This window comes from Taudactylus pleione, unplaced genomic scaffold (genome assembly GCF_031769625.1).
Source record: "Taudactylus pleione unplaced genomic scaffold, aTauple2 ptg000334l, whole genome shotgun sequence".
Classification (NCBI taxonomy): domain Eukaryota; kingdom Metazoa; phylum Chordata; class Amphibia; order Anura; family Myobatrachidae; genus Taudactylus; species Taudactylus pleione.
The window spans coordinates 1522378-1534775 of record NW_028284735.1 but is presented as its reverse complement, the minus strand read 5'-3'; the positions used below and the strand labels follow the sequence as shown (position 1 = coordinate 1534775).

The 12398-nt window shown below is 41.7% G+C and overlaps 1 protein-coding gene across 1 annotated transcript in view; it reads right to left on the bottom strand.

Moving 5' to 3' along the window:
• MFRP (membrane frizzled-related protein) overlaps positions 1–12398 on the bottom strand; it is a 681594-nt gene that overhangs the window by 27148 nt on the left and 642048 nt on the right. Inside the window, exons 9-11 of the mRNA XM_088443796.1 lie at positions 8043–8173; positions 7744–7878; positions 7496–7623 (exon numbers count right to left, since the gene is read on the bottom strand). Coding sequence (XP_088299922.1) covers positions 7496–7623; positions 7744–7878; positions 8043–8173 — 394 coding nt within the window. The remainder of the gene's footprint in view (positions 1–7495; positions 7624–7743; positions 7879–8042; positions 8174–12398) is intronic.

The window sequence follows — 12398 nt, the reverse complement described above, 5'->3', positions numbered from 1 at the left end:
CACCCGGGCAAGTATATTGGTTTATGTGGAGTGCTAGCTCTTGTATTTGTTCATTGTATCTCCGTTTCTATATTCGGATAGCATAGCACCCCTGCCCATATTATTCGTTCTTTATCAGAACTTGATTGTTTGGGATTTATTTAACACATTTCCATAATTGTATATACAGCGCTTGGTATACAAATTGTTCTACTTTGGACTTGTTTGTTTGGATAGAATATTTTTATCTTTGGATATAACTAAACAACTTTCAGCAGAAAGGTTATGGTGTCATGCAGTTTGACTTTATACAATTTATTGAATATTTAATATGTGTGATTCATACTTTCATTACAACCATTCATTGTTGTTTTGGTGGCATTCCTGCTAGTTTATCCAGTGTATGCTGAGGACATTGTTTTTTAGATGGTTAGCTGGTCTTGTGGCTATTGCCTTGCAATGTTTTCTGCAATGTTTTGTGACCCTTGTACTTCAATAGTATTATAAAAACATTTTTTTGGGGTTACTTATTGTGTCCATTCATCTACCATATCATTATTCTAGGTGGTATATATGGTTAATTGTAGTTATGTCACAAGCAAGTAAAATTACTGAGAACACTCCAGAAGATGGGAGTGGATTTTTGAATTTACATTTACCAATCGGTTATATATTGAGCTTCAGTGAATCTGAGGCAGAGAATTTATATTTTAAAGACACATTGCTTGGCACTGCTGGGGTAGACACTACCGACGATTTATATCAGTCACTTCTTAAATTAAAGAAAATAGAAATTGACTATTATCTGCACGGAGTGACGTTATCTGATTATCACAAAGAACGCAAGATCCCCAGGGGGTTTCGTATTAAAAACGTGCCCACCATAGGGAGAAATAACATCGAATTCTGCAGGCGTTGGGTCGCAGTGTTCAATAAATGCTCCCTTGACCTAATCTTGTTGGTGATTGAAGAGTCCGGAAGGGAGTTGAATAATATTAATAGAAAAAATAAAAGCATTTGACACTACTCATAAAAACACCTTTATTAGTGATACTACTACAGACTGGTTTGCCAAATTAAATTCACAAGTGGAGGAGTATAAGAAGGAATTAATTAAATATAAAAAAGAGAAATTACAAAAGGTGAATATGGATTACAAAGAACAGAGAGTTTATTACTAAATCGTCAACAAAGAACTAGGTTCAGAAAAACAAGATCCTATTTTGACACAGACCAATCAAGCGGGGCAAATTCTTCCCAAAGTGAACAAGACACTACTACCACCCCTGCTTCTCATAAGCCCCCTTTAGGGGTAACCACGCATGCAAAAAGAGAAGGACCCGCACGCGACATGGAGGGCAGAACAACAGGGAGAGGAAGAAAACCCTACAAATGGAGAATTTGATTGTGAACTTATCCAGTAAAACTCTTTCTACAACAGAAAAAGAAGTGTTGAATAAAGACCTCTGGCGCCTGAGCCGGAATTTAAAACTTAAAGAATTCTATGCTGCATCACAGGGAGACAACATGACTTACTCTAAAGAACCAATACAGAAGAAATCACTATTTGAACCCCAATCTCACAATGCCTCTATTAAAAGTTTTGTTAGACTTCTAGATCACAATGTAACTATGGATGTGATGAACCACCAAAAAATACATCACAACATGATGAAGGATTAACACAAAGTGTTAGTAGCATTGAGCAAGAATAGAGATATTGTGATTCGTGCCACAGATAAGGGTGGTGCAGTGGTCATACAAGATACTAGGGCATACATGGAAGAAATATATCGTCAATTGAATGATCAGACTGTATATGAACGGTTGGATTATGACCCCACCAACCGGTATAAACAGGAGCTAGAGGACACCTTACAAGAGGCAGTCTTCAATAAATGGATTGATCAGGACTCAGTTTTGCATCTAATAACTAGTAAACCAACAGTACCATTGATTTATACACTACCCAAAATACACAAGTCACTTCTGTCACATCCAGGTCGTCCGATCATCTCGGCTAGGAATTCTTTATATAGCCCTATTTCTAAGTATCTAGATTTTTTTGTACAACCTCTCATTAAGGAGGAACCAACCTTTCTTAAAGATACAAATTCACTTTTAGAGAAACTACACCATCTTAAAAATTTGCCTGAGACTTTATTGTTGTGCACTATAGATGTTGTATCTCTCTACACAAGCATCCCACACACAGAAGGTTTGGTAAGCATGGAACATTTTTTACAAGCTCACGATGTATACATGGGCCCCAATATTACTTTCTATATCAATTTGCTTGAAAAGACACTAATGAGAAATTACTTTTTGTTTGATAGTTTCTTTTTTCGACAGAGAAAAGGGTGTGCGGTGGGATCTCACGTAGCACCTTCTTTCGCCAATATTTACATGTTCACAGTAGAAAAAGCACTGTTTTTCGATAATCGCGATTTTAATAAACATGTGCTTTTCTTTACCAGATATATCGATGATATCCTGGTTATATGGTCAGGCACGGAACAGGACTTTTTATCTGCCATGATTAGGATTAATACCATGCATAATCATATTAAATTCACCTATGAATATAGTTTTGATACGGTACACTATTTGGACGTGAACATTAAGTGGACTGGCACAAACTTTAATACAAGTGTGTACACCAAACCAACAGATTGTAATACCGTGCTTCATGCTCAGAGCCATCATCCAATTGCCTTAAAAAAATCTTTACCATACTCACAGTTTCTTAGGATTTACAGGATCACCAACAATGATATCAATGCGGAGACATAAATCAATAAAATGATGCTAAAATTTCTAAACAGAGGATATATATGGAGTGAGTTAATCGCGGCTAAACTTAAAGCCATCGAGAAAACAAAGAATCCTGGCAGGATCCAAACAGAACTTGACGGTAACAAATCTACTATGATCTTTACCAGTAAATTCAATACAGCAAGTAAGTCGGTTATGAAAAAAACAAAAAGATTGTGGCCAATCATTAATACTGACCCCAATTTGAAACCTCTAAAGAATTCAAGGATTATGTTGGGACATCAAAGAGGCAAGAACTTGAAGGACTGGTTGGTTCACAATGATGTCTCTACAGATCACACACATCCTGAAATTAATTTTTTAACCAAAAAGCCAGGATGTTACAAATGTATTGGATGCACTACATGCTGATCCATGGAAACTGGTCCAGATGTTGTACACCCTCGTTCGGGAAGACGTATATCACTCAAACATGTGTTAACCTGTACTAATAAGTACATAATTGACATAATTCGCTGCCCTTGTGGCTTGGCCTACATAGGCAAGACTTCCTGCACAGCTTGAATCAGAATGGCGCAACATCGCACGGCCATCCGACAAGCACTGGAGGGCAAAGAAATTTACCAACCTGTGGCACGCCATTTTCGTGATTTTCGTCATCCATTGGCTACTTTATATTACAAGATTATCGACCATGTTCCCCTGTCCAGAAGAGGTGACAGGGACAAGCAATTGCTACAATTAGAAGCCCTTTGGATACAGCGCATGAATACAGTATCCACCGGTGGACTGAATGAGAACTTGTCTCTTGCTTGTTTCCTCTGAAGTCCAATTTTTTACAGGTTGGAGTGAAATTTACACTCCTTTTGGGTCAGCTGTATGGTCCTCCTTGTAGTGGAGTTGATACCATTTAGGTACCGGGCCTGATCCAATCGGCTATTTTCTTTTATACTATTCTCTTTGGGCTTTCACGGACGATTGGTGTTCTGGCATCCATTATATCCAGTATTTACAGCCATACTAACGCTGAAAAATGCCCGATCTCGTCCGATCTTGTAAGCGATACAGCGCTTGGCCTGGTTAGTACTAGGGAGGGTGACCACCTAGGAATACCAGGTGTTGTAACTTTATTTATTGGATCACTTAAGTTGCCTTTTTCGCAAGTTGATCCGTGATCTTTTTCTTGTCTTTATTCTATCTTTTCTTTTTCACTATAGCCGATTGGACAACAGGTTATCAGTCATTAATTATTAACTGACCCGTCTTATATAGATTTTTTGATAATAAAAATCAGTTTGCACTATTACAGTGAGTCATGTTGGTTAGCTCATATAGTTATTTCAACATATATGAAACATTTGATTATTGGTGCTGATCGATGAGAGATTTTTTGCTTCTCTTAGGTTTGATTTGATCTTCTTTATATATATAGGTTGTCATTTATTTATTCCATCCCTTCATCTCTGCATCATTTGTGCATAGACACATTAGTAATTTTGTTATCTTTCATTCTGTTGATGTAGTCTGTGGTTATTGCCACCTTGAATGGGTTTTTTTCACTATGAGAAGCCCTATGTAAACTTGCAAGACTACTTACCTCTTTCGTGCCCAGCTTTTTTAGATTAATTTTTTTGTTACTATTACCTTTAATCATATTATCATCCCCAGGCAGTCCATCGATATTCGTTTATGCGCATGATTATTTATGTATTTTTTTGTGTTCCATATGTATTAATTGTATGTTTAATTTTAACCTCATGTTCTTTTCACTCACCATGTTTACACATTCATTCAAGTCCACATGATGCATTCACCATATCATTGATATCATAATTATACGCACAGTATTTTTTATTATTATTCATGTTTATTCACCATGTAGGTACTTTCACTTTGTCACCATCCTCCCTCTCTGTTGTTTACCCGGGTGATCGCGTCAGGACATCAGCATCACATACCTGACGTCAGGGCAACTCCGTCCGCTCGCGGGTCGCATGCTGATGACGTCAGTCGCTCGGCGCCCTGAGAGGGAGAGACGAACATGCTTCTCATTACACAATCACATTTGTTCTATAAAGGTATGTACTCCATGCTTTCACTTTGTGTTCTTGATAAAAGTCTTCTGACTGAAACGTTGGACTGAACTACCCCAGTGTGGTGTGATTCTTTGCATTAGAGGTCCTGAGAGTGCCGCTGCCATTCCTCTTCTATATATATATATATATATATATATATATATATATATATATATATATATATATATATATATTCCTGTTTACTCTGCCTAGGAAGAAGAGGTGGCACTCCACGGTCTTGGTAAATAAAGCTTACTGTATAAGATACTTCAAAGTATATTATCCATATGCCAACGTTTCAGCTTGTATACACCCTAATGAAAAGACCCCAGACGTCTTGAAACAGTGATTATATACATTGATATATCCAATACCATAAAAAAATGTTTTCCAATACTGTGGTGTGCCGCCTCTTCTTTGCCTAGGCAGAGTAAATCGGATTATGGCCCTCATTCAGAGCCGGACGCTCTGAGCAGAGCGCTCGCTCTGAATGAGGGCCGTCCTCCATAAAAATGGAGCGTCCTCCTGGACGCTCGTATAGCTGTGGGTCACCACCCACAGCCTATACGAGCGTGCAGGTTGATGGTCGCGATGGTCTTGACCATCGCAACCATCGCCACTGCGAGCCGGAGCCTGCGGTTGAGTTTCTATCAGAGCCAAAATCACTCCCACTGACATCACTAGTGATGTCAGTGGGCCGGCTTCTGATGGTAGGCGTTCCCTTGGGAACGCCCCCGTCTGGGAGGCACCCCCCCGGCACGCCCACCAAAGGGGGCGTGCTGTCAGTCAACATCGTCAGCACGCCCCCTTTGATCAGACACAACGAGCGAAGGAAAGTCCTTCGCTCGTCGCGTCTCGCGCATGCGCACGACGGAGCTCCCTCCGTCGTGCGCATGCTCAGTGCACACCATCGACCCACTTGCGAGCGGACAGCCGCTCGCGAGTGGGTCTGAATCAGGCCCTATATCTTTACCAAAGTGACCAACCACATGCAACTATATGTAAGATATTATACAGTATATGCTCAATATTCCCTGTACAACATACTAAAAAGTCCAGTGCACTGTAGTTCCTTTTAGTTATCTTACAGAGGGCCCTGAAGGGGGTGCTAAATTCCCTGCTTTCTGAAGTTGTTCTATGCATAGTGATCAGTTAATTTTCATTAAAGCTCTACTACCAAATTGTTGAAGCCACTTGTAATCTGATCAATTAGACACCACAGTCATGTCCACAAATAAGTGCGGCTACAGTATATGCTAGGTTTGCAAATTTTTTTTACACGGCCCCATAGGGCCATATGCAAAAATCCATGAGTCCAGGGTGAGATTTACAACAGGTGGGGCAAGTTGCAGGGCTGTTGGCTGCGTTTCCATGCCGTTACAAAGGCATTTTCCCCCCCTTATATCTAGGTAAATTGACCACTATGTGTTAAAATAGTGCACACATGATATTTCTGGAACAATATTAATAACATTGAAGAGCTTAAAAGAATAGTTACATATAAAAATATGAATTTTCAAATAGCAACCCCCTTTTTTTGACATTTAGGGGTATATTTACTAAAGTGCGGGTATTTAGAAGTGGAGATGTTGCCCATAGCAACTTAACATTTGTCTAGCACCTTCTAGAAGATAATAGCTAGAATCTGATTGGTTGCTATGGGCAACCTCTCCACTTCTAAAAACCTGCACTTTAGTAAATATATCCCTTAATTTCTAGGCTAAAGAGTGAGACATTGTTCAATAGAGCTAATTATAATTTCATATTTAATACATATAGGGCCAAATGTAATAGGGTGAGAGTTTAGAAAATGTGAGAGTTTTCTCACCATTTTTAAACTCAACCAATGTAATAGAGTCAGAGAACAATGCTACAGACTCAAAAAATCTCATATAGATGTTTTCCCATTTTGAAGATAAAACTCGACCAATGTGAGAGATTACTGCTAAACTCTCACATTTTCTAAACTTTCACCTTATTACATTTGGCACATAGGGCCTGATTCAGAGCCGCTCGTAAGCGGCCGCTCATTTGCTCCGAGCGATGTTCGCACATCTGCACATGCGTATGGGTTTTAGTACGCATGCGCGAACCAGTCATTGCGGTTGAAAATCATGTGCTCGCAAAATAGCGAATGCCTGCTAATTTGAGTGACAGAATATGGCGTTTGTGGGTGGTAACAGGGGAAGGTGCTTGAAAACGGGGAGTGGAGATCCGAACGCAGGCGTGCCAAACGGTCAAAACGGGCGTTTTAAGGGTGTGCATAATTAACAAAGCAGCGTCATCGACCACGTCACTTGGTTGTCTTTTAGCCTGAACTGCTCGCATGATTGCTTTAGGAAAATCCAACCACAAGCACTGCGAGCAGTTCATACGCCTTTTGATGTACTCGATTAATCAAATAAATAGCGGAGATGACGTATGATGCGAGCGGCCAGGGGGCGTTTTTTCCAAAATAGTGAGCGCATGTTTCGTTCGCTCGTTCAGACATAGAGGCGTCAACAGACCGCAAAGAGCGAGCGCTTAATTTAAATAGCCAGCCCCTTTTTCTGAACGAGCGGCCGCAAATAGCGTCCGGCTCTGAATCAGGACCATAGTCTGCTTTTAAATACAATCCACAGCATATAATTTATGACATATACAGAAAGTCAAAGCAAAAACACTACCTTGTATCCATTGAGCAACTCAGTAATTGCTGTTTGCTCAAGAAGAGGCACCCAGAGATTGGGAAACACAGTGAGAGAGTAAGACAAACCCTGGCATAGAGGAACATTCAATGGCTGACATGGGCTCTCTAAAACAAAAAAGAGGTAGAACAAATAACTAGGTCAAATTTGGTCTTAATAATCACTAGGCAATAGACAAGTCAAAATAAAGTTCTGGTTTTGGAAATCCAATAGCCTAGTGATACTACCTGGTTCAGAAGCAGGTATTTCTGGACAGTTCTGTTCATCTCTACCATCAGAACAGTCCAGCCACCCATCACAGGCCAACTGTAATGGCAGACATTTTCCATCACCACACTTCAACTCCATAGACCCACATTCACCTACAAAAAAAGGAAGATTTATTATGCAATATTTAAAAAAACTTAGTAATAGAGGCAAGCACAAGCATTGGTGTATATCTGAGATACACAATAATAGAAAATTCTGAACTACAGTATGGAGAAAATAAATCAATCAAATATTGGTATCACATAATGCAACTTACCTTCTGTAGAATTCAGAGCTTTATATGTAGCAAAAAATCCAACATCCGATACTTCCTTATCTGTTACAAACAGAATAGTCATCTGTCCCCCAGAGGAAATAAGAGTAGGTGGAATTTCAGTACCACAAAACCTAACAAAATAAATGTAAAAGTGAAAGTCTGCTGATCATATGAATATAATTATTTATTTTTATTCTATTGAAGAATCAAACTATTTGTATAAGTTCATTAGATGCCATTACTGGATCTTCCACAAAATGGATTCCTAAGATGAACCACTACAAGAAAAATAACCACTCTTGAGAGCACTATTGATAGTAGCAGCAGATGGGTTTCTGAAGGGACAATGGGCCTTATTCAGACCCGGTCGCAAGCACTGAGCGCTCGCAACAGGGACGTGCGCACGTCGTAGCCGGCTCCGACTTGCGCATGCGCGAGACCTGGCTAGCGACAGGCGCTCCATCGCTATGGGTCTCTCACCAAAGGGGACCAGCTGTCGATGGTGATTGACAGCACGCCCCGTTTGGGAGGCGGGCAGGGAGGGTGGTCGGCCAAACGGAGGTGTACCCGACAGAATGCTTGCCGTTTGTGGGCAGCCCCACTGACATCAGCAATGATGTCAATGGGGAGCTTCCTGCTCGACCAGAGCAGGAAGCTCCCTGGGGCTTGCGCTTGCCGATTCCCAACCTTAGGGTCTCGTTGCAAGCCCCGATGGTCGTGATGGTAATGACCATCGCGACCATCACCCTGGTCGGTCGCTAAACTGTGGGTGGTAACCCACAGCTTAGCTAGCGACCAGGAGGCCGCACTAAAAAAAAGAAGCGGCCGCCCTCATTCAGAGAGAGCGATCACTTCTTGCGACCGCCTCTGAATGAGGGCCAATATTTCAATCAAAATATAACCACTGCCTGTGAGTGATTGGCTAGAACACTCTGTAAAAGAAAATGCTTTGGAAATGCTACTAAATACATATCCACAAATCAAACACAACAGAGCACAAAGTAAAAACAAAGGGTGCAGTCGGTAGGTTTCCAAGTACATAGAATCCCCATCATTGACACACTGAATGCCCATCATGTTTTTTGAGATAAAGACAGCAATATCTCTATCTCTACACAAGCCGCAGTGTGCTGTGCAGCCAGACGAGCAGGTGTCAGGGGTATGGGCCAGGCACTGCCATTTGCCATAGTATGGCAGTGCTTGGCAATTTTATGGCCAAAGTCTTTTACTGTTCTGGCTTCCTACAGCCCTCCTCTCCTCCTGGCTTCAATGTGCATATGACTAGCTTGAGACATTTCTTCTGCAAGTGATGACAATCGTAGTGACCGTGTCTGTTCCAAGCTAAGCCAGGCTTACAAAATACATGATGCAGGATAGGAAATGAAATTGAGAGATTACCAATGTTAGCCCTGTGGTCACTCAGCTGATCCTCTGATCCAATGACCAGCTCCCTAGGGGTATTTAGTCTCACTACAGGAACACTTTGCTTCCCTAGTGACTGTGATACATTGTTTGTTCTTGGTTCGAGTTATATTTGCTTCCAGAGACTACTCACTGTGTATTCTTATCAGTGTTACTTCAAGCAAGCCTTTGACTAGTTTCCAGGGACCCTACGGTGTCTTATATATGTCTGGATGTCCAGCCTCATAATTCCGTGTTTGCCCACATCTGGGCTTCCAGCGTCCTATGATCATACTTCTGCAGCAGGACTTGTTTCAGATGTATTAAATGAAGGCAGACACCGCATGTTAGTTCCAAGTAGCCATGTTGTTCATAACCAGCACACAACATCAAAACCACACCCACATCATAAGTAGCTGCACCTTATAAAAGTCTACACAGCACCACTAGGTGGTGCCAAATACAGAAGATTAACATTACACTACCATCTCCCCTTTTTAACATATGCTATAACATAACTATAAATTAAGTCTGTCAGATGGCCGTGACTGATGTCCACTACGAGTATAGACAGAATTTCGTTGAGTTGGAGTTGAACTTTGTTGGGCAGGAGTCTGTATAACTCTAGCAGGTGCTAATGATGGACTGCCATCCGGTATGCTTGCAAGTTCCATATTCTCATTTTCTCCATATTCTTCTGGTATAACAACCTGGGGCCTTTCAAATTCCTGACTTGCCATTGGTGCAACTGGCTCCATAATCAGACCAGGAGTGGAATGCTCAACATTTTCATGTAGAATTGGCCGCTCAGCTACTCGCAAATCCACACGATTGCGTCTGTACAAAGTTCCGTCCACATCCACAAGATATGAGCGTGGTGCAACCTTTCGCACACAGGAACCATGGGCCTGATTCTGACCCGCTCGCGAGCGCTGTATGCTCGCAAGCGGGTCGATGGTGCCTAAGTGCGGGAGCTCCATCGTGCGCATGCACGAGACCTGGCGAGCGACGGGGAATCCGTCGCTCGGGGTCTCTCACTAAAGGGGGCGTGCTGTCGATGGTGAGTGACAGCACGCCCCCTTTGGTGGGCGTGCCAGGGGTGTGGCTGCCAGATGGAGGCGTTCCCATGGGAACGCCTACGATCTGGGTCCGGCCCCACTGACATCACTAGTGATAGATAGAGTGATTAGTGACTGATAAAGCCAAAATCACTCCAGGGCTTGCGGCAGCGAGACCATACCGCAGGGTCTCGTCGCAAGCCCGATGGTCGCGATGGTCTTGACCATCGCGACCATCATCATGGACGCTTGCTATAGCTGTGGGTGGTAATATGGCCTTCCATGGGTCTGTATAATCACTGCTAGCTTTTTTGCACAAAGTCTTCACTATCTTAACTGCTGATTCAGCTTTACCATTTGATTTTGGATAACGTGCGGATGAGGTAACATGCTCAAACTCCCATTCAGAGGCAAATCGTCTAAATTGTAATATGGCCTTCCATGGGTCTGTATAATCACTGCTAGCTTTTTTGCACAAAGTCTTCACTATCTTAACTGCTGATTCAGCTTTACCATTTGATTTTGGATAACGTGCGGATGAGGTAACATGCTCAAACTCCCATTCAGAGGCAAATTGTCTAAATTGTTCACATGCAAACTGTGGTCCGTTGTCTGAGATCACTCTTTCAGGCTCACCATAATGCGCAAATTGTGATTTGCAGCGCTTTATTGTAGTTTCTGCGGATAAGTCTCGGAGAAGCTCAATTTCCCCAAAATCAGAATAATGGTCCACTATTAACAGAAAGTCTTTGCCTGCGTAAGCAAAGAAATCCATGCTAACAATCTGCCATGGACATATTGGTATCTCATGTGACATCATAGGTTCTTTCTGTTGTGCATGTGCATATTCATTACATGCTGAGCAGTTACTAACATAGTCCTTCATTTCACTTTGCATGTTAGGCCAGTACAATGTATCTCTTGCTTGTCTGTAGCATGCATCACCTCCAAGATGGCTTGAATGTATACATGCCAACATCTCGGATTTTAAGGATTTTGGTATTATGACTCTTGGTCCCTTGTACAAAATGCCATTCTGTATGCTGATCTCGTCTCTAAATGACCAATAGTCCCTCACAATGAGTGGGGTCTCTTCTTTCAAGGCTGGCCATCCAGCCAATACAATGGATTTCAAAATCTACAAGCTCTCATCAGTCATGGTATGCTACCGAACCTGATGCAGACGCTGATCAGTGACATTCAGATAATCTGCTTGGTTAATCGGTGCAAAATCAGTCATCATCTGATGCATGGTGCAGACTATATGATAACTCTGGACTGCTCCAGACTTCCCATGATCCAGAGCAATAGCTCTACTAAGAGTGTCACTTATGTACATCTCAGGGCCTGGCTTGTAAGTGACACAGAGATTATAATGTTGTAAAGTTAACATCATACTCTGAAGTCTTTTAGGTGCACAGAGAAGAGGCTTCTTAAAGATGGCAATTAGTGGTTTATGATCAGTCTCCACAGCAATCATGTCCCAGCCATATAGAAAGTAATGAAAACGGGAACAAGCAAACACAATACTCAAGCACTCCTTTTCAATTTGCGCATAGATCTGCTCAGTAGGAGTCAATGCCCTTGAAGCAAATGCAACTGGTTGTCCTTCTTGCATCAGGCAACATCCCAGTCCGTTTTTACTGGAATAACTCTGTATAGTGACTGGCTTGGTAACATCATAATACTTCAGCACAGGTGTAACTGTGACCAAATGCTTTATTTCCTCCACTGCCTTATCGTGTTTTGGAAGCCAGTGCCATATCGTATCTCTATCCAGAAGTCTGCGCAGAGGTTCACATACTTCTGAAAGGCGAGGCATAAATTTGGCTAAATAGGTTACAAATCCAATCAAACGTTGCAAAGACTTTACATCTGTGGGCGTTGGCATTTCTAA